At 33.0% G+C, this 23,441-nt stretch overlaps 3 protein-coding genes across 4 annotated transcripts; 2 read left to right on the top strand and 1 right to left on the bottom strand.

The window, feature by feature from the left end:
• The first annotated feature begins 6,159 nt into the window (after positions 1-6,159).
• LOC137820620 (uncharacterized) lies at positions 6,160-11,908 on the top strand. The gene is made up of 10 exons (XM_090295213.1): positions 6,160-6,706; positions 6,830-6,950; positions 7,530-7,615; positions 9,224-9,674; positions 9,779-9,879; positions 9,985-10,051; positions 10,267-10,494; positions 10,784-11,242; positions 11,442-11,514; positions 11,656-11,908. The coding sequence occupies exons 1-10, from the start codon at positions 6,345-6,347 to the stop codon at positions 11,874-11,876; spliced, it is 2,169 nt and encodes a 722-aa protein (XP_090151339.1). The 5' UTR covers positions 6,160-6,344; the 3' UTR covers positions 11,877-11,908.
• Positions 11,909-13,862: 1,954 nt separating this feature from the next.
• On the top strand, positions 13,863-17,175 carry LOC137820321 (SNARE-like superfamily protein). The gene is made up of 6 exons (XM_068624351.2): positions 13,863-14,054; positions 14,447-14,537; positions 14,874-14,959; positions 15,092-15,152; positions 15,451-15,537; positions 16,805-17,175. Exons 2-6 carry the CDS (start codon positions 14,457-14,459, stop codon positions 16,895-16,897), a joined length of 408 nt encoding a protein of 135 aa, XP_068480452.1. The 5' UTR covers positions 13,863-14,054; positions 14,447-14,456; the 3' UTR covers positions 16,898-17,175.
• Positions 17,176-18,928: 1,753 nt separating this feature from the next.
• On the bottom strand, positions 18,929-23,428 carry LOC137820320 (CBS domain-containing protein CBSCBSPB3). Of its 2 annotated transcripts, XM_068624349.1 has the most exons (13): positions 22,919-23,428; positions 22,703-22,835; positions 21,458-21,628; positions 21,262-21,340; positions 21,043-21,156; positions 20,804-20,870; positions 20,550-20,655; positions 20,415-20,473; positions 20,023-20,129; positions 19,819-19,946; positions 19,625-19,707; positions 19,443-19,532; positions 18,929-19,334 (listed from the first exon to the last, which is right to left on the bottom strand). In XM_068624349.1, the coding sequence occupies exons 1-13, from the start codon at positions 23,183-23,185 to the stop codon at positions 19,161-19,163; spliced, it is 1,578 nt and encodes a 525-aa protein (XP_068480450.1). In that variant the 5' UTR covers positions 23,186-23,428; the 3' UTR covers positions 18,929-19,160. The 2 variants fall into 2 exon arrangements, with proteins under 2 accessions (XP_068480450.1, XP_090150978.1); XM_090294852.1 differs by lacking the exons at positions 21,458-21,628; positions 22,703-22,835; positions 22,919-23,428 and having other exon boundaries at positions 21,043-21,172.
• Positions 23,429-23,441: the final 13 nt, after the last annotated feature.

Genomic DNA, 23,441 nt, shown 5'->3' on the forward strand with positions numbered 1-23,441 from the left:
AAAATGAAAAAATAATCCCTAGAATGTGGAAAAATACATTGTTAATAATATTTTCCCTACATTAATAACCCTTTTTTCAATGATTTTTTTGTGTTGAACCAGTTATTTCATAAACATAATTAAGTGCAAGAGCATAACCAGTTATGCTTACTTACAAGGATCATTTTATGTTATCTAACATAATCATTTATGTAAGTATATCTTGTATCTTGTATTTATGGGTAAACAATTATGATTTTATTTAATTGATTAAGTAATATATGAAATTTTTATTTATTATATATATATATATAATTTTATTTCTTGTAAAAGTAGTAAATATTCTTTTAAAAAATTACATGAGTAGTATACAAGGGTTTTATTTTATGATAATTATAATAAAAAGTGATTTATTTTCTTTTTCAAGCAAACAAAATTATATATTTATTTGTTTACTTTCAACCAAATAGTCTTTACTTTTATTTTATTTCTTACCCATTATGTGTCACACTTGAATCTTTCTAAGCATTTAAGATCGAGGGGTTGATTAGAGCTTCAAGTCTTTTTGCCAACTAAAATATCTTATTTACATTTGGGTTTATATAATGTTCAAGATAAGTGTTGTGTACTTTCTAAGTCTTTGATTGACCGACACATCAATATGTGTAATATTAAGGATAATCTAATACTTATAATAGCAGCTTTTTTGTAAAACACATGCAAATTATTATAATTTATTAGAGGGTATGTTTCTTATCTGTCTCCACCACAAGATTTCGAGCTACAGTAATGAACGATGATTAGGAATATATCAGAAGCTTATATGCTTTGAAATGAATCCTATATGATAACTAATGATAATTTGAAGAAAGAGCTTGTATGGGAATAAAATGAAATCTGATTGAGAAACTATATATAACAGCAAAGTGTAAGCATTTGTGTATGCATTTTGGTGGTGCAGGGATACATATAATATAGAAAGAGTGTGAAACAGACAGAAAGGGAAGATGAGAGAGAGAAAAGGTTCATCGGAAAGGGACAATGAGATTACTTGAGTCGCAAGCACATAAGTAAGTGTGTCTTCTCAGCAGAGTTTTGAGGAAGTGATGGGCCCCGTTTGTATGCATTCTTTCTTATCAATCTCATCTGCATTTTTTGCTTATGTACCATCAGTTCCACTTCTTGTCTAACGTTCAATACCATGACTCATGCAATGCACCTTCAATTCCTCTCATTCTTTCACAACTACTACTTTCACACCACACCCACCATAATCTTCCTCAATAGTTAAATATGGTTATGTCATGAATCTTTAATGAAATTCAAATTTTATTAGAGTAATAATACCAACACCTGAGAATGTACATGGAAGTTTTATTCTTATATATATAATTATATTTGTACAAGGAAAGTAAAGAAAGACAGAAGAAGGAGAAAGAGAAGAGAGTGAAATGTAATAGAAAATGGTTGACGTGATGAAAAAATAAAACGAAAACATAATACTTAAAATTGACAGGAGATGATAAATTGGTAGGTAGATGATCCCGAAGACATGGAAGATCTTCCATCTTTCCTCTTTCAGTTTTGTTGACAACACACACCACCCGCAAGATTTCTTCCTGCTTTCAGATCAAAGCTTTCTTTAATACCAAATGTTACTATCCAATTATAAACACTTTCATCGATTAAAATACTGAATCCTTTCTAGAAAAATTAAGTCACTTCTCCCTATTTAAAAATCGAACCAACATAGTGTTTAAGTATAGTTTATTGTTGGTTTGGCATACAAATACTTAATCTTTTATGATTAAGTCACTAGATCAAACTTTGTATCAACGAAATTCAGGGTAAATACCACATAATTATTGCATTTCATACTAATTTTAGATTTAGTGATTCACTTGGAACAATACATCTTAAAAAATATACGAATTTAATACTTCTTGACGGACCCAAACATTGGGCTTTTTCACACAGGAAAAGGAAAGTTTGCTCTAAGGAAGCTACCAGTTACGGGCCGAGAGTTGGGGGTCTTAAATGGGGATTTCTCACTGCATCTCATTGTGTTTCTTTCTGAACTCCCATACTTTTAGAAATTTCCAAATTACTCTTTAATATTTTTTACTGAATTTTTTATTTAATTTCAAAATGTATAATTTAGAGACTTTCTATACAGAAGTTAAAACTTGTGATTTTTTTGTATTCCTTATATTCGAGAAGATGGTCCGAATACAAGTTTTATATTTTAGAATTTGTATTTCAGATTATACAGTTCTATAATATAAATTTTATATTTTAGATAATATATTTCAGAATAGAAATTTTGTATTTCTTATTATATATTTCAAAATGCAAATTTTGCACTGTAAATTGTAGATTTTGAAATGAATTTATAATATAAAATTTTATTTCAGAAATCCAAAATAAATAATTTTAGTGTACCGGGGTGAGGCTGACCCCTGGTCTCCCTGTCCGAGACCTAGTCAACCTGACCGAGACCTGAGAGACTTGGCCGAGATGATGAGGTCGACGACCTACCTGGCCGAAACCTTTGTGGACCTGGCCGAGACAACCGAGACCATGGAAATCTGGCCGATGGCCGACTCATACCTGAGGATCTGGCCGACGGCCATTCCTGATTACCATTAACGCTCAAACCAAGGTCAGCGAAGTTAATCCATCATTAAGAATTAGGTAATGCAACCCTAAGCGGTATCCATCTCAATAAACAGACCCAACAAGGTAGACTCATTAGAATAATATAAATAGCACGCATCCCAAGGAATAAGGTATGTCATTTATTACTGTTTACCTACCTGAAAGCTGACCACCCGCTTTACTGATTTGAGCGTCGGAGTGCCTTCGCAGGTACCCCACCATCCGGTGTTCACCCGAGACCGAGTGCCGAAGGAGAAGCAAGAGGACAGGAAGAATCCCAACTCATCACCCAGTCACCTGACCGACCGAGGGAAGGAGAAGAAAACTTCAATAGTTCTCTAGGTCCCATCTCCCTAGCAGAAACATTTAGTATTTAAAAATACATAAAAAAAAATCTCCAATCTTAAATTAATCATTGTTTTATATCATTTAATTGTGACGGTAAAGTATGATATTAATAAACTACCTAAACGGATTTCAGGACGTAATTGGACGCACCTCATATATTTCAACTTTATAATATATATATTTTTTTTATAAAAGTTTATATATAAAAAATAAAGTTTAAATTATATAATCTTATAAATGATCGAAGTGCTTCACCATTACCAAGGATGCCTACTTAAAACTTGAACAGAATATGTTAAAATTATAAATTTTTTAAAATAATTTCTTTAGAAGTTAAATTTTACATCTTTTTCAGTTTCTATTTGTAATTATCTTTTCTTTTAGCCTTTCACTTTAACATTGTTTTTGTTTTCGAAGGTATCCATCCATACACTTTATTTCTTATGTTTCTTTTTAAAATTCATCTACGTGGATTTTCGTATCTTTTAAAGACTATTTTTTATTAGATTCAATATTTTACTTAAAGCTCTCCTACTCGCTAAAACTAAAGTGAAGATGATGTTTTAATTGTATATTCCCAAATGCAATCAAATATTTTATCCTATGGAGTAAGAGCATGACTTTTATATATATATATATATATATATATATATATATATTTATATCCTTTTACGTTAATAATGTTTACTTTCCAATAATTTTTTTTCTTTTTTCTTTCACTCAATTTCGCATCGTATCCAGAGTCATTATGGCGGAATGATCCTTAACCTCAGCTACTATTTCTTCAAGTTCCACCACCACCCAAAATTTTTCTGATTCGACCTTCTATCCTCACATTTTCACTAGTCCAATTCACTTCGAATTAGATGAAGAAAATTATTGCATATAGAAACAACAGGTATTTGTTGCTTTAAGTAGTCTCAATATCACCAAATTCTTGGACTCTACCTTTGTTCTTTCAGGATATTCCTCTCTATCGCTAATGAATCTAACTCCATGTTTTTTCTTACTTTTCGTTCTTTTGATCAATAAGATCAAGTAATCATTGCTTGGTTATTTTCTTCCATTTCTTTGTCTCTCCTCACTAACATGGTTGGTCTTTCTTCATCACACCAAATATGGTCAAATCTTCAAACTCATTATGCACTCTTGCTCGCGTCAAGAAATTAAATACGTTCTTACTTACTCTCAAATGAGATCAATCCATTTAAGTATTTCTTAAAGATTTTAAAATAATAATTGACTCTCTAGCCACTGCTGGATCTACATCACTATTAAAGATTATATTGAAACAATCTTAGAAGGTTTGTCTAAAGAATACGATGTCTTCATCACTTCGATAACTTCCCGAACAGACCGTATATGGTAGAAAAAGTTGAAACATTTCTTTTATCCCAAAAAGGATGTCTGTAAAAATTTTGCACCAAATGATATTTTTCAAACATAATTTGCTTTTTTATTTTTCGTTTCAAGTTCTTTCAAAATAATCAATGGAATGTTCGTGATTCTTCACTGCTTTTTTTTCATTCTTAAGTTAAAAATACTATTACTAAAATAAATAAATAAAAACTCAAATTATATTATAATCTTAACTCTTATAGAGTGATTCATGTAAAGTTAAGTTAAGGTATTTCAATTCTTGAAAACAAAGTTCCATCACAAACAACAACAAAAATAAATAATAGAATCTATTATTTGTATAATTTGATAGCTTTGTAAGAGTAAAGAAAATATAGAAAAATTAAGAGATCCACAATTTTTATAATTTGTCAAGTTCTGGATGAAATGGAAAACAAAAGATATTTTTACAAGGGAAAAAAATCAAACATTTTTATTTGTCATATTTAAAAGATTGTCATTTTTATATAAATATTTTTCTTTCTTTCACACAATAAAAAAATAACAATTATCTTATTTCCTTTTTTTCATTTCTTTCCTTCTAGTTTTTTTTCCTCAAACCAAATATAATATTTACGTCCAACAACCACTACTGACAGAGATTTAAGATACATAAACAATGTTTTTGTTTGAAGAATAATTTGTTAACTGATTTTTATTTAAATAAATTTCAGTAAGCTCTGATTGTTTCAAGATTGTACTGTCTAAGAGGAAGAATGTGAGTGAATATTTATGGTTTGGATTAAGGGATGTGCAGGGAAGGGAGATAATGGATATCCATGAACAGTGATTTTTCTCATCCTTATCATATGCATAGATTTGAGGAGAAAGCCACCTAAGATGGTGGTGTTTTCCCTTTTTGACATTTTTTTTCTTTGTCATTAATGTAATAATATATATAATAATATCTTTTATTTTTATTATTTTTCCATCATAATTATCATATTATGATATTTCATACTTTATTATATATATTTTTCTTCTTTATAAATAAATTTATTATACAATTCACTCTATATATAATATTTTTTTTTATTATAAAATGTTCTCTAAAATATCTACATGGTTATGTATCTACATACAATCTAAATCAAAATCAATGAATATAAAAAACTTTCAAAATGTATAAATAAATATAACAATAAATTTGTATACGCTTATATAATATTATTTTTATGATTTTTTTTCATGTTTTAATAATATTAAATAACTCGTATTTTTTTAAAAGTAATTATTTAATATTATCGAAATAAATTATTCAATTGTACAGAAAATAATTTATAAATACAAGGGTAAATTTGTAAACTTATATTTTACACTTTTAAAAAAAATTTAAAAAAATCTTACAATAATTACATCACTCACAAACTCCTGTAAATTTTTCACACATCCACCCTAACATACCCCAATCCAAACAAACTCACTTTCTTCACACTTTCTTCCCACATTCTCACACATTCATTCCCTCAAATCCTCATGCATCCACTTCCCAATCCAAACACACACTAAAGTACACGAAGAAAAAGAAAAAATGAAGAAAACTTTTGATATGAGAAGACAACATTTTGGAGATAATTAATATTCAAGATATTTCCATAAGATTTCACTTGATGTTTAATATAGTTTTTATAATATTAATATAAATATTTTAAAATAATAAAATTTATAAGGAGCTAATGCTATTAAAAAACATTCTTACATTTTTATTTTAATTATGGAACATGGTCCCACCTAGTAGTTTTCCAAATAAAAAGAATCTGATGAAATGACGAAAACAACCGCACCATCATGTGTTGTCGGAGCCACAAACTCACGAGACCCACTAAACGACAAAAACAAAACTGGTGGCTACGACGCGAGAAGTATCTCCTTCAACTGTCACCAACAACATCGCTTAGCTTCCATGTCCATGTGTACTCAAACCACCCAATGGAACATTCATTTCCTTAGTCTCATGAGTCATGATCGCTTCCACCTCCAACATTGGAACTCACCCTTTGTGCTTTCTCTCCAAACCAGCCACACACACCACAATAGGGTTTCTGTCTCTCACCCTACACTCTCGAGGTATTGCTGCGGCACTTTCCTCCTCGTCAACTAGGACCACCCAGAAGCTCACGTGCCACTTCAACGGCAAAGATGGAAGCTTTGAGCAGCAAGAGGAAGAGGGTGAGCGTGAGGTGCTTTGTGAGGTCCAAGTGGTGTCGTGGAGGGAACGCAGAGTCAATGCCCAAATCACAGTCGATGCTGACACTGAATCCGTTTGGAATGCTCTCACTGATTATGAGCGTCTCGCTGATTTCATCCCAAATCTTGTATGGAGGTAATGCAAATGCTAATGCTTCTATTCGCATTCAAGTTAAAAAGGAAAAGTAAAGTGCTTTTACTTTGTATTGGTGATGATTAAGTTAAAGGTGCAGTTTCTAAGGCACTTTTCTTTCGTTAGTGGGAAAATTCCTTGTCCATACCCAGGAAGGATATGGTTAGAGCAAAGGGGATTCCAAAGGGCTATGTATTGGCATATTGAAGCTCGTGTTGTCTTGGATCTTCGGGAAGTCGTCAATTCAGTGAGTGTTTTTTAATGCATACACTATATGAAGTGGGCACTGTAGCTAACCACTAGCCTTACTTGATTGGAATGCAATTGAAACTTTAGGGTGCTTTTTATTTCTCTTTCCAAACTTTTTTTTTAAGTTTTCAAGGCTTGTGAAAGAGATTGTTGAGACAACTTGTAGATGATGGTACAAGACATAGAGAGCAGGAGAAGCTGAACATGATGAGAACCGAAGAGGAGGAGAAAGCATATTCTAGAATTTTTTTGTTTCTTTAGGTTTTAAAGCACTTAAGTAGATTGTGAATGAGAAATTGATTGTTGGGTAGTGTGGAATTGCTTTAGAAAACAATTTTTAAACCAGAAAGCGAGAAGATAATCAAAGATACTCTTAATCTTTCATACTCCAACCCATGTGTCTCATACAATTTGCTATATGAGCCTTATGCAAGATCATATGTAAAGAATAGTTTAGTTTCTATTAGCAGTGGCTGTGCTAGTTTAGTTGACAGATTAGTCAGTCAATAGGAGAAAGTTAGAGAAGTGAATAATTTGTTAAATTAATACTCCTATATTTGTTTTTTTTAATTCTTAGGAATGGGATCGAGAACTGCACTTTTCCATGGTTGATGGAGACTTTAAGAAGTTTGATGGCAAATGGTCCGTAAAATCTGGAACAAGGTATATAATCTATTTCATGAAGCCATTGTTTGCACAGCAGCTTTACATCAATCTAAAGATACCATGTCTATATATTTAGCATAATATGTCATATCAATCTTAAACTATGAAACTTAGGTTGATGAAGTTCTGATTTTGATTAATGAAAGACTTCATTTTAGTTAAACCTGCTTCAACTGTAAACAACCCACACACAAGAAAAGAACGAATGACAGCAGTCTCTGTGTGATATTATGATGTAGTAAGATACGGTATTTCTTACAAGTGATAAGAAGGCATTCACTGATTCAGCAAAGCAAAACAGATAGAAGAGAAAGTATTCCCCTGAGGGCCAAGAGAGGGAAGACAGATTACAAATTTCCCACACACCCCTACTCTTTTTTTTCTCCTCCTTATATAGTGACCTCATTCACCGCACAAAATGCTTCAAGATCTGATTGGCTTGTTTTGTGCGTTCACTTTTTTGGATACCCTGGTTGGGGCAATAATTATCTTGAATATATAACAACACAACAATATGTTGAGTGTGCTCTTCTTTTGTATGGCTCTCCAAAAAAGAGACTTGCTGCACAACATAGGGTCTTGGTTCTTGATGTCCATTTTAAGAAGGTAAACACAAAACCCAACCAGTTCCAAATCCAAAAATCACGTGGTTGCAGCTTAAGGGTAATAAACAATTGACTTTTGTGAAGCTACTGAAAGAAGGTGATTGGGAACTATAAGATAGTGCTAATCACATTTGGTATGAGATGTCTAAGAAGGTTAGAAAGGTTGCTCAAGTACTCTTAAGTAAATAAAATGGTTTTGGATTGAGATCAGAAATGTTGATGGTGAAATGAAAATGTATAAGGAAAGGTAAGAAGCAAAAGGTAGAACTGGTGCAATAACGTTGAAAATTAGGTAAATTACCACGAGGGCTGGAAATGAGAGAAGGAGAGCTGTGAGTGAGAGTGTGAGGCACGATCCAAAATTTTAGGAGAGTTTTTACGAGAACATGGGACAAAGATCAGTGAATGAAAGATAATAAACTTCCAAAAATAGGGTAAATAAATAAATCAAGAAGGAAACTTTGTTTATAGATAAAGATATCAAAGGAGATGGGAAGGCTATTTTATTAGCTTTTCAATGATAGGCACAGGTGGGAACAATAGATTGCATAAGTTTTAGTCCAGTGAAAGTTGGTGGAGGGAGGCCAAGCAGGAGTTTAGAAGAAATTATTAAAGACAAATATCTGAGTAATTGGTTTTTCATCAATTCCAATTAAATTACATGATCCATATAGCTGATTTTACCTATTGGTACAAGGCTATTGTTGTTGTCTTCGTCTTCTTTTGTACAAAGCAAAATGTGTCAATGTATACTTATATGTTAGAAAGAGAATGAAATAACTTGGCTAACTTTCCATATGCAATAATAATTCTACCTGCAAGACAATAAAGCTTTTCCAATTGCCATCCTAAATTATATCACTCATAGTAGTGTCTCAATTCTTGTGGGTTTTTATGGGATAAGTATCTTCATTTGTTAATAACATACGGGCTGTTCTTATTGAAATTAATCACATTGCTATATTACATTTATAGTTTACACCAATTCGGGTTTATGCAGGTCATCAACTGCTATTTTATCGTATGAAGTTAATGTGATACCAAGATTCAATTTCCCTGCTATTTTTTTGGAAAGGATTATCAGATCTGATCTTCCTGTGAACCTTCGAGCTTTGGCATACAGAGCTGAAAAGAATTTTATGGAATATCAGAAACTTCCAGTGTCAGAAAACCAGTTGCATAAAACTTATGTGGCAATTAACGGATCATCTGTTAAAAAGATAAATGGTACTTTGTGTGAAGGTGTTAAAAAGATAAATGGCGCTTTGTGTGAAAGTGATAAGTTGTCTCCTGCAGAGAACAAAAAAGAAATTGCCACCTCTGCTTCCAGTTCAGTACTCACATCTTCCAGTGAGGTGAGAAGCAACTGGGGTGTATTTGGAAAGGTTTGCAGGCTTGACAGACCTCGAATGGTGGATGAAGTTCATCTCCGCAGATTTGATGGACTTCTGGTAAATTATATGTACTAATTATTTTTAGTTGACCTGAATTCAGACAATTTCCTGTTTGTACGGAAATTGGTCATAATCAGTAATAAAGTGATTTTGATTTGAAGGAAAATGGAGGTGTTCATCGCTGTGTTGTTGCAAGCATAACAGTTAAAGCTCCTGTTCGCGAAGTCTGGAATATTCTAACTGCCTATGAGACTCTTACTGAGTATGCTACTTCCTGAGTTACGCTAGATTTATTGGAACATTGAATAAGAGATTTCCAGTTCTATTGTTTCATTCTTCTAACTTGATTCCACATAATATGTTGCAGGATAGTTCCAAATCTAGCAATCAGTAAGGTTGTATCACGAGATAACAATAAAGTCCGTGTTCTTCAGGTATGGGACAGTGTTAACGAAGTAAAGTCTTAAAAAGAGAACATCATATCTGTTTATATCCTGAATTGTTTCATAACAGCTAGTGTATTACCATCATTATCTGCAGTCGGTTAAACAAACTTGTATCCCTTAGCACAAACACTAGTATAAGAAGAGACATTATACTGCATTTTTATCTATAAATTATGTGATTTACTGGTTTAATCAACATGCAGGAAGGGTGTAAGGGCCTACTTTATATGGTGCTTCATGCTCGTGTTGTGTTGGAGTTGTGTGAATATTTAGAACAGGAAATCAGTTTTGAACAAGTTGAAGGGGACTTTGATTCCTTCCGGGGAAAATGGATTTTTGAGCAACTAGGAAATCATCACACGCTGCTAAAGTACTCTGTGGAGTCAAAAATGCGCAAGGATACTTTCCTTTCTGAAGCCATCATGGAGGAGGTTTGTCTGTTAATTTCTTCATCTATTTAATATCTATTTAATTTCAGATCGTTTTTTCAAACTTTCTTAGCTTATTTTCCGAAATTGAAATTGCAACATCCGTTAAGAAAACCTTTTGATAAACACTGCAAAGGAGCTCAGCTGACTAGAAACACTGCTAAATATGAGTGGAAGCGAGATACATTCCAACTGTCTTTTCATTCTTTTTTAATCTTCTGAAGGTAAATCTGTCCTAACTCTCCATTTGTACCCTGCAATGTTGTGATGTTTTTGCACAATGTCATTTCAGGTCATTTATGAAGATCTCCCATCAAACTTGTCTGCAATAAGAGACTATATTGAGAACAAGAATGCATCAAAATCTTCAGAATTTTGTGAGCAGAATACAAATTCAGGGCAACAAATTGTTTCATCAAGCTGTCAAAATGATGACAACACTGGTTCAGTCGAGGAAGTTCCTAGTTGCGATGCTCGAAGTTCATCTCAGCAAAGACCTAAAGTGCCAGGCTTACAGAGGAATATTGAAGTCCTAAAATCTGAACTCCTGCAATTCATTGCAGAACATGGACAGGAAGGATTCATGCCGATGAGGAAGCAACTTCGTTTGCATGGAAGAGTGGATATTGAGAAGGCTATAACTCGCATGGGTGGATTCAGAAAGATTGCAACCGTATTGAACCTTTCTTTGGCTTACAAACACCGCAAACCAAAGGGTTATTGGGACAATCTTGAAAATTTACAGGAAGAGGTAGGCTGCAAAAGTTCTTCCCTATCTAAAATACTTTCTTTTCCTTCTTCACTTTGTACCACTTAGCAGTCGTTTATCTTGCAGGAGAAATGCTGATGATTTCATAAATGCCTTAAATGAAATCTTCAGTGTGAGAAAATTGATACATAAATGGCATTATTGACATCTTGATCATAATAGACTTCATTTCTTGATGCAGATAAGTAGGTTTCAAAGGAGCTGGGGAATAGACCCTTCATTTATGCCCAGTAGAAAGTCATTTGAACGTGCAGGTAGGTTGAGATATTCTTTTTCTGAACTTTTATAGCTTTCTTTGAAGTCTATAAAACATGCAAAGATGAGTGTTACCAAAAGCAATGGCAGTGGAACAGTGACAATGATTATTGACTTGGTAGCAATGAAATTTGGCACAGGGCGGTATGATATTGCACGTGCACTGGAAAAGTGGGGTGGACTACAGGAGGTTTCTCGGCTTCTGTCACTGAAGGTAAGACAAAGGAGCAGACATGAGAACATTGGTAAGGATAAGAGGAGTGATCATGCAGATAGTGAGATGAAGACACCATGTATTTCTCAAGACACACAAAAGTGGCTTACAAAACTAAAACAGATGGACATAAATTGGTTTGAGTAAAAGAGGAAGAAGAGTATTGGTTTAAGTGTTTATACCTGTGTCAGTGTGTGCTTCTTCTAGTTATATAGTTCACTTCAATGGTTATTCCATTCCAACTTCACAGTATAATGGTTTGGGGAACCAAGATTTATAAAACAGTTGTGTTTTTCCAAAATGTTATAAGAATATACAATACAGAATATATTTACTATAAAATAAATTCTTCTACTAACACTGATAATAGTGAGAATAAAAAGAAAACTAACAGTTAAAGTCACAATCTTCAAGTAAATTTCTAGAACACATCATAGGCATTGACACTAATTGTTGTAGGTGATTCCTACTGTAATTTCTTTATCTTTTTTACAAAAGTCCACATCGCAAGACTTTGTCGAATGCCATACATCCATGATTGTAGAATTGAGGTTCGAATTGTGAATTTTTTTTTAAAATTTAATCGTTCAAATTTTATTATGAATAGTAAGATACATAATAAATAAAATCTTACTATTCATTCGATTTTAACTACCATGTATACAACTTTTAGGTGCAAAAAAATCTTCATTCTTTAATATTTTTGAATAACTGATAAATAAAATCAATGTTAATATTATTAATTATATGAAATAAAATTTATTTTCCAAAAATAGTAATGAAATATTATTATTATTACCAGGAAAGAATGACACTTCTTACCAATGTACTTTTTAAAAATAAATAAAAACAAAAGAATAGTCATTCACGTTAAATAATAAAACATGGATAATTATAATGTATGATAATTTATGATTATGAAAAAAAAATATCTTACAAAGATACAATATCACAAAATATATGTATTTTAGAATAACACATCTTATTCATCTATTCAGCACGAAAGAATGCAGTTCATACAATCTGAAAGTTTGTTCAAACATGTTAAAGATCTAAACGTTTGGCATTGCAGGCTCGATCATCCTTTAAAAAAGGTGCTAGAATGCTTGAGTAAAAACTATATTGATATACAATTTGATAAAACAATTGTTTGTACACCATGTCATTTAGCTAAACAACACAGATTGCCTTTTCCCTTGTGTAAGAGTGTTTGCAAAAGTCCTTTTGATCTTATTCACACAGACATCAGGAAACTTTTAGCATCCCTTCTATACATGGACACAAATGTTTTCTCATTATTGTAGACGATTACACTAGGTACACCTAGATTTACTTTATGAAAAGCAAGACAAAAACGAGAAGTTTACTAATTACTTTTATTTAAAATCAATTTGATAATCATAAAGATAATAAGAATCGATAATATCGAAGAATTTTGTTGGAAAGATCTTTATGTTACATATGATATTGTTCATCAAACTACTTGTGTGGAGATTCCCCAACAAAACTCCGTTGTTGAAACAAAGCACCAACACATTCTCAATTTCACTAGATCTCTCATGTTTCAATCAAAATTGCCTTATGTTGTTGCACATTCTATATATTTTATAAATAGACTTCCATCTCTCGTCATGATACTAACACATAGAGTGAAATTAGTTGTGATGAAAGTTTTCTTGAAAACATGTATGATCATGTACATTAAAGAGATGACATAATACACCTAAACAATAACAGAAATATTGAACAAGACAAAAAAAAAAAACAAGACACTATGAGAAATTAAGACACCATAAAGAAACGAGAAGATCCATACAGTTTTTTTTTAAAATAAAATAAAATGATTAGAAACTTAAATAGTTTTAAAAATAAAATTGATTTTTTAAAAATAAATAATCCTATAAAAAAAATTTAAGAGTGATTCAGCCACCTCTTGAGATTAAGTGGTTCAGCTTTTCTTAAAAGAGAAAAGAGAAATGATGAGAGTTTTATACTAAGAATGAATTTAAATATAAATATATATAATAAATCATAATTTTGTAATTAAATGATATACACAAATGTTAAAATAATAATATTGAAAACAAATGTTAAAATAATATTAAAGATTGTAATGTATAAAAATATTTCAATATATCATTACCTTCTTAAAATTGTGCTTCCTTCTCATAACTAAAAAGTTTATCATAGAAAATTGTCTTCTTCTCGGACCCTTCTTCACCCAAAGATCTTCTTCTCGTTCGTGACCCTACTTCTCCCAAAGAAACCCTCCTTCTCCGGTGAGCTCCCTCTTCTTCTCCGGTGAACTCCCTCTTCTCCAGTGAGGTAACTTTTTTTTCTGTGTTCATCACTTTTCTTCTTCTATGCGTTCTCCATTGTTCTTCTCTTCGATTTATTCTCTTCTCTTCTCCACTGCCGTTCATCGATTGATCGGAAATAACGAAACAGAATCGCGAATCTCACGATTCATTCGATTCATGTCACGATTCAAACCCCGATTCATCTTCCGATTTGAATCGGCAAAGCCATATTTTGATTCGAATTCTAACTACTATGCTGTCAGCTGCCACGTGACTATTACTAGTTGTCCCCATATTCCCCTCATTTGTCTTCTCTGTAATTGGCTTCATTACAATTTCGATTTTTTTTTTATGGTTATATTGAGCATAAGCATAATAATAATATATTTATATCCTCTCTGTATTTTGTGTGTGCAGGGTATTGATAATGGCAACCACGGCCTGTTTCATCATCGTTAGCAGAAATGACATTCCTATATATGAAGCTGAAGTTGGAGTAGCTGCTAAAGTGTGGTTTTCTTTATTTATTCTATATTTTAGCTTTTCTGATTTTCAAGCTTTTTGTTGATGTATGAAATTTATTTATATTGTTTAACATGTTGCTTGCTGCATATTGGTTCAGACTATTTAGGTGGATTGACCCATGATCACTCATGCATCACTTTAAGTTGTGTGATTTTCTTACGCTATTATTGTTTGCTTAATGTTTTGTATTTTTCACCTGATTAATTTAAATAGTTATCTGAATCTCGTGCATCAGCTTGTCTTATGTGGCTTTGAAAGAAGTTTATTCTTTTTCTTCACCAAATTTACATCATTTTTCAATTCCATGCTTTGGTGACAGAGAGAGGATGCTGCTCAGCTGCATCAATTTATCCTCCACGCTGCTCTGGATATTGTCCAGGACCTTGCATGGACTACTAGTGCTATGTGAGTTAATTTTTTGGTTGATACATAATTCTAGTTCAAATTTGAAACTTTTTACATCATGATCCTCTTTTGTGCTTCTTGTTCTACGTGTTCTTTTTCTCAACATCTTGTTCCTTAAACATTTCTACGCAGGTACTTGAAATCGGTAGACAGGTTTAATGAACTTGTGGTGTCCGTGTATGTTACAGCTGGTCATATCCTTTATATGTGCGGTTTATTTACAGTTGAGATAAAAAAAAGTTGTAGTGCCCTTCTTGTGTTGCTCACCTTTTTTTGTTTAATCTTGTTTTATCCAAATAAACGAAGTACTGAGTACCCACCTTTAAGGACCATTCAGTTTAGTTTGCTTTAATTGTATAGTTTTGCCATTGTCCTTGTTCTCCTTCTGTCATTTGAAGGGAAACAAAATGAAAAAGCCAAGAGTGGAGAATTCTTAAAAGCTTATAAACATTCTTCCTCCATTTGTGTGAGATTTTCCTTGACTTATCATACATACCAGATTGATGTTGCTACATGACTCTCGTAATGATGACGGCATTAAAAGTTTCTTCCAAGATGTGCACGAGCTTTACATAAAGGTGATATGTTTTTTCCTTGATTACCCTAATAACATATTTCATATTTATCACTGCCTTTGTTAGTCTCATATGTGGCCTTTTCTTATTCTACAACATGCTTGTCTTGAAATGGGATTTATGAGAAAGTTAGTGTTTATCGGTACCTTGAAGGATGCTTCGCTAACTATACAAAGTATCTTTAGCTGTTGGAATGAAAAAACCTGGTCTTATCAAAATATTGAATTAGTCACATTCTAAATTTTCCTCTTAAGAAGTGAACTTTAAACCTAACTCAACTTTACAAAACTAGTTTGTAATGTGAGATTTGCACTCGTTCATATACTATACAAAGTATCTTTAGCTGTTAGAATGAAAAAAAAAAACCTGGTCTTATCAAAATATTGAATTAGTCACATTCTACATTTTACTCTTAAGAAGTGAATTTTAGACTTAACTCAATCTTACAAAGCTAGTCTGTAAGGTGAAGTTTGCACTTGGTCATATACTATGAATTGACTTTATCTCTAGTCAATGTGAAATTTCTAATACATCTTAGGTCAAAACCAGTCAAGTTGTGTATGTGACTATATATTTATGGGTGATCCAATAGTGGTTCGTTAGCGAGTGACACAATAGGCCCAACAAACTTTTGGTAGGATAGGTTCTAAATGATTTTGCTACCATCTTAAGAAGTTAATTTTAAGCTTAACTAAACCTTACAAAACTAGCTTGTAAGATGAGATTTGCATCCATCCATATAGTATGAAAGCTTGTAAGATGAGATTTGCATCCATCCATATAGTATGAATTGACTTTATATTTAGTCGCTATAGGATCTCCAATATTTTCTCCTAATTACCAGTTCAATGTTTCATTATAATAGGAATGCTAAATTACCTAACTTGGTACATAACATCTAGAATGACAGAAAAACTGAAATTTTAAAGTTTTATAGAAGCCTTACAATATTCCATCCTTACTAATTGTTGGAGAACAATATTCTTCATGTATCAATATGCAGAATACAAAATAAGTCCCCAAAGGTTACTTTACGGTAGTTAGAGTTTCAGAGTTTCAACTACTACTTTTTGTTCTGCGCAAAAGGATAAGATTGGGAACACTCCTATCAGTAAAAGAAGTTGAAATTGTTAATTGCCCTCTTAATTTGATTGTGAAAATAAGTGCAAATTCATATGTTAAATCTGTTTGTAAACTTCATTTCATGGATTATGGATTGTTGAAGTGATAAGAGATGAAGTAACTTTATTGTATTTTTGGGAAATTGCAGACTCTCCTCAATCCCCTGTACTTGCCTGGCTCCCGGATCACGTCATCACATTTTGATACTAAAGTCCGAGCTCTTGCACGAAAGTATTTGTAGAAATTGCTAATGTTTCTGTGGTCGTTCATATAGCTATGTTGTTTGATTCTTATCTAGTTCGTTCTTGATTAGATTTGAAAAGCAGTCTCTCTTTAACCTTTTATCCATGATTTGGCAGCAAGGGTAAGTTTGCTGTTGTCTATAGTGTACGTTAGTCAATGAAGGCTATTCTTGACAAACTATTCTATATTTCGATTGCTAGTGGCTTCATTTGTAATACACATTAATCTTGTACTTAATGCTCAACTATTTAATTTTATGGAGTAAAAAAGATTTTTTTATTCTTTTATGCTTTATTATTAAAGTGATTTTCTAAATTATTCCTACCGAATTACATGTCCTGAAACGATTTTCTTTTTGAATAATTCGTTATATTTTCAAAATGTTATCACTATTAACCTCGTAAAGGACTCAGTTTGTATTATTGAACAATAAATGTATTTAAAATCTGATTTTTCTTTTTGAAAGTTGAATTCGATAATAAAATTCTTATTAGGACTTGGTGACATTTGATTTTTCTATATTTATTACGTTTTTTTCTCATCAATCGGGTAAGGACATAGGGACAGAAAGCAAGGAAGCTGCCGGAAAACAGGGTATGATTTGGATATGCTTGTGCTGTGCAACAGAAAAAGGGACTTTCCCTTGATTTACTTAACTAACATGATAAGAACTCCAAATGCACTTGTTTATGTTGGTTTTCAAAGTTGAGCAGATTATAATCAGAGAAAAATGAATTCTTATAAAAATTGTATAGTTGTTCATACAAGTACCTCCTATAATATATGTGTGTATATATATATATATATATGTATATATATAAAAGAACAATTAGCTTCTAATATCTACTCCCATATAGCATCAGCACGCATGAACGAAGTGTAGAAGGACAATGTCTCCAAGTTGCCCTGTCATTTTAGTTCCAGTTTGTATCAGTAAAAATCATTGCATTTCTTGTCTTCCAAATGATCCAGCAAGCCACCGTATGATAATGCCATCTGAAGTTTTTATATTTGTTGACAACTCCAGTTCTGCTCAGTAGAAATCCTGATCTCTGTCCAACTCCAGTTGTTGCCATACTTGATTTGAATCAGCACAATGACGTTGAAGACGCAACATAGTTTAGTCTTCATTACTACACGTGTCACACAAAGGGTTAGGGGATAAATGTCAACCAACTCGAAACCTGCTACAATGGAAAGTAAGCTGGAGAAAGTGTAACACAACTGAGCATTGATCTGAAGGGAAAATAACCTTCTTTCATTTTCATCGATAATAAGACTCTCAAGTTCGCTCTTCACTACTTCTGAAACAACCGTGGCCAATCTTTCAAAATGTTGGATGCCTTCGTGATACATCTCTTTTATATATATGAATCCCAAAATAGGTCATGCAGAGAATCAGAGTCTAAAACTACGAAAACTGGTCAAAATCTGGTGGAATCGGTTTACTTGAGATAAAAAAAAAACTATTAATTCATGTAGTTTTAACCAAAAAATGTGATAATAGCTAATTATGATTATATTTATTTAGTTTCTATTCGTTGCTAATAGAAATTATTATTCTGTTTACGTTTACTGTAATTTCATGTTAATTTAAAAAATTATATTTCAAGAGTTATATGCTTCAAAGTTGAAATAACATTATTTAATCATTATCAATTTAACCACACTCAAACTATTAACAGACCATAAAATGGCTCACTTCTATTATTTTACTTTTATTAATTTTTATTTTTAACAATACAGAAAGTTGCAGGTGCTTTTGAAGCTCTAGTTAGTGTCAAATCAAGCACTACTAAGAAAACAGTTAAAGTGATTTTTATCCAGTTCACTAGCTAGGTTAGATGTTCTATATTCTAGCAAAACATATATATGATCTGAACATTGTTTCCAGTTCAAAAACATAAACCGTTTCCTGGTTCAATTGGCTTGACCTTGAGGGTGATCTAAAGCTGATAAGAGAATCACAATTGCTGGAAGCAAAGCTAGTTTTTTTAGGGTTAGAGGGATGGGTGATGAAAAGTTGATGTATAAAGAATTACAAGTAGCTTAATAGAGAAGAATGTAACACTTAGAATTACGACTACACCGTAAGTTATAAATAATACATCAATGACCCAAACAGAAAAAGATAAGAGGTGATTAGAAACCTCCACATCATATACACCTAATCCGTGTCCATAATTTCCTTTGTCAACGAGTATACTCTGGAAATCATTAGAATAAGATTATAGCAGTTTGCTTTCAAGCTAGTAAATATATTACTGTTTAGAGCGCTTTAAGTACACCAATACGCTAATGCTCGTAAGAATAACAACACCCGCAAAAATACCAGAACGGAGAGACAATGTACTGGATTTCTGTATACTGGCTGTACCAGATGATACCTCTGTTGGTTTGGTCGAATTGGCAAACTGCAAATCCAATTTTAAAGCCTGAAATAAAAAGATGCTTAGTGTAAGCATGCATCAAAGACATTAGAACAGATCCATGGAAAGGCCACATTGTCACATGAAAAGACTAAAAAAAGAAGACAACTTCACCTTCAGTCCTGCAGACCTAGCATAGCTGACAGCAGCCACAAGATCGTTATCAGTCTCGAGAATAATTTCATCATCTTCATCGTCCTTATACTAGAAGAGAAGCAAAACCCGACATCATATCATAATATATACATTTAGTACGACCAAAAGGCAGACTAAACTAATTTAGAATAAAAACATACCAGAATTTTAGGGCGTTCTCCTTCATTAAAATCACCAATTATTTGCATGACAGCAGATTGAAGCTCGTCTAGATGTTCAGCACCTATAAAAAAGACAACAGCAAATACTTACAACTTCTAAAAATAATAAATCCAGGCTTATGCAGATCAGTAAATTTAAGTTCATGCAAAGCTTTCCCCAAGATGTCACTTACAGTAGAATCGATGCACATGGCCATTGAGATCCTCAAATTTAAAAGCAAATGGATTTCCAAAACCTACAGAGTGATATGTAGACTTTGTGGTATCTGCCCCGTCCAAAGTCATCAGTCCAGAGGCTTCACTGCAATCAGACATATATGCTTATTTACAGAACAAAACAACATATATTGAAAACAGAACAGATATCACCAAGGTACCTATGGCTGTCAAAATCTTCAGGCGGCTCTAGAGCAAAAGCTGAGTCCCAAAATTTTTGCATAACAGTGTTTGCCGCATCATTAGAAGCTCCAGGACTACTTTCAACCTACAAAGTACACAACTTAGAAACAGGGCACTATCATCCGTTTAATAGTACCAAATGTTAGTAATGTACATACTTCTTATTCTTAATTCATAATAATTGTACGTAATTTTTTGTGTAATATTAATAATGGCCCAATTGTTATAAAAATCATTATCATGCACCATCAGTTATCACCTGAAACAGAGTCACACGACACACTGGATAACCTGAATATTTGTCTTTACAATATCCATTAAAAAAACTTCGTTTATCATGTATTTTATGAGACTCAAACATGAAATTTACCAGCGAAATCGCAGCATGAGTTATCTGCAACACATCCAAACAAGCAATAACAGTTCCATCTGCAAGTGCAAAATAAATAATACTTAGCACAATTACGTAAGGAAGTACGTAGGCAATTAAGAAGGCAAAGCTAACCTTTGTCCACCACAGGAAGATGTAAGTACTTCCCATTATGCATCATAGTCAGTGCCTCAAGAATTGTGGTCTCCGAAGATGCATATTCTGGGTTTGGAGTCATGACCTAACAAAAAATAAGTAATAAAGTGAAGAATAAAGAAGAAAATCAAATTAGTTCAGGATACCTAGCAAATATAGCAGGCAAATGACACCACATCTCAGAATAAACCACTTTCCAGTATAGTTACTTCAGAAAATAAAATCATAACAACCTTTTCCACAAGAGTCACATCAGGAGAAAGATTTTGAGCCATGACCCGCATAAGGATGTCTTTCGAACTGCAGAACAGATTCACAGGACAATATATTGTGCATAAAATAAAAATTTCCGATGTCCATTTCATAAATATCAATCAAGGACATTTGCTTTTATAAAAAGCATGCAGGTATGAATGTCATTTGCTATTATGTTCTAAGAGAAGAGACTAAAGCCTCAGGAAAAAGATTTTACGTAAGTATCCCCTGAATCTTATTTTCCATTACAATCACAGCTGAATTTACTTGCAACTCCCGCATCCTTTTTGCTGCTACATAGACAGGATCTGATACTGATGCAATAGCAACCCTAGAAACACATAAAGCTACAGAATGTTGTAAAACTATCATATCTGATTATAAAAGAGTCACTTGGAAACATGTAAAAGAACAAGAAAATGTTATGTGAAATTACTTTGTATTTTCACCAACTATAGTTGTCAGGGAAGGTTTGAACACGCGCTCCCTCAATGTTTCAATAAAAGTATTTGTAACTGAAAAAAACATTGACAATTGAAACAAAAAATTAGCATCATTAAAACATGAAGATAATACATGGAAAATTAGCATCATAAATAAGAATGTATGTAAAAGTAAAACTGTTAACCAACCAGGTAGATGACTAGGCTGTCGGAGTTCCACTCCCTCAACTGCTGCAGCAATAGCACTCCCCTGTTCAGTAGCTCTTTCCACCCTAGATATGGCATCGTAAAGACATTTGGTGATATCCAGCATGGCAATGACTTCACCATTTTCCACAACTGGGAGGTGTCTGAATTTACCTATTAGTAAAAAAGTCAAATTATATTTCTCACTTAATCAAATACTTTCTAGCCAGATTATGAGTCCATTAAACAATATACATATACACAGAGAGAATCTATTAAAATTACTTGCCTGATTCTAGCATAATCAACTAGTTAAAGAAGAAGAAAACGTAAAGGGCAAAAATAAAATAAAACAAAAACAGAGCGACAAAAACTCTACAAAGGACAACACAAGGTGACCAGGATTGAAAGACAACAAAGTTGAAGCCATTCAGCGCCAAAGAAATATTGAGGAATCACTTAAGGACAAACAAACAAAAAATGAAACAATTAGTAAAAGCAGTGTTGGGTACTTTTGCTGAGAATCAATCTTAAAATATCTTAACACTATCTTTTAAATTAATTATTTTTTCACAAAATCAACCTGACGTTTAACTCAATGAGTAAATGAAGAAATACATTAATCACAAGTGTTTCATTAACGTTGCGAATAATACAAAAAAAAAGAAAAAAGAAAACTTAAATGCAATATTTATGATACTCTGTTAACACTGTTCTCCGCTTCACTTCTGCAATAAGCATTAAGATTTAATGAAATTATTATTATACAGATTACTCTAAATCTAATAAGATAACAGTACCTGTCATAACTAAATGTTGCCTTAACAATGAATTTAAGAAATGGTTAATACTATAAATTAAATTAATAATTTTCTTAATCTTCCAGAATTACTTAATTGTTCTCATAAAAAAAATTGGAGGCAGTAGTAAAAGGCAATAAAGTTATGACCCAACACTAACATACGTCATGTGATGTACTTTTTCCATATCTAGCTCTGAAAGTGCTTCCTCCAAATTCAATTAACTTAAATGGACCAGACATGTTTATAACCACAGGGCTCCACAAGCTGCAATTATGTAACGTAGAAAAAAACAACTAATATCCCTTAACTAACATAACTTCCGACAACGATCATCCTCTGCGAAGAAAAAAAAAAGCGCAGAATGCAATTCGAAAATCTGTGAAAAAAATGCATCAATTATTTAACTAGAAATTCGAGATTGCAAGAGAAGATTTACGAAGCTAACCCTGGATCATCTTCTGAAGCGCTTCAATGGCGAGGGTATCCGACGTCACGAAGACGGGATTCCGCGTCATGACCTTGGACACCGCGGTCTCCTCCGGTTTCATCCCCTCGGCGACGACTCTCATAGCGACGTCCTGAAAACGACACGCAGAACCGTGAACAACGGCAAACGACATTTAATGGAAAAAAAAAAACCGGCGTGAAATTGCACGGTGACCTTGTCAGTTAGAATTCCGGAAAGCAGAGCATTGGAATCGGTGAGCAAAACGGCGTCGATGCGGCGAGTGGCCATGCGTCTGCAGGCTTCGGAGACGGTGGTTCCGTCGGGGATGGTGAGGGCTTTGGACAAGCGAAGCTTCTTAACGGTCCTTTCTCCGTCGTCATCCGGAGTGGAGATTCCGTTACGAGCGGGGAGGGACATGGACTTTCTGTGAATGTTAGTAGGGCGTTTGGTCTTCCTGGAGGAATGGTTAGGGGTTGTCATGGTGTATGGTGTGTGGTGGTGTGGTGTTCGTATGAATCAGATTTGGCGCTTATTTTTGTGTTTTTATGAACCTTTTTCAATCTTTATCACATCACAGAGGTTAGGGTTCTGTGGGCCCTCTCTCTTCCCTCATCTCCAGTTTAAGATAATTTTTATTTTCTTTCTTTTCTTTTTTCCCACCACTCACACCTTCTTATTCTTTTCTCCTTTTTATAAGCCAATCATTTTAATCTCCTATATTATACAATTTTAATCA

This window comes from Phaseolus vulgaris, chromosome 9 (assembly GCF_051622355.1).
Source record: "Phaseolus vulgaris cultivar YP4 chromosome 9, ASM5162235v1, whole genome shotgun sequence".
Classification (NCBI taxonomy): domain Eukaryota; kingdom Viridiplantae; phylum Streptophyta; class Magnoliopsida; order Fabales; family Fabaceae; genus Phaseolus; species Phaseolus vulgaris.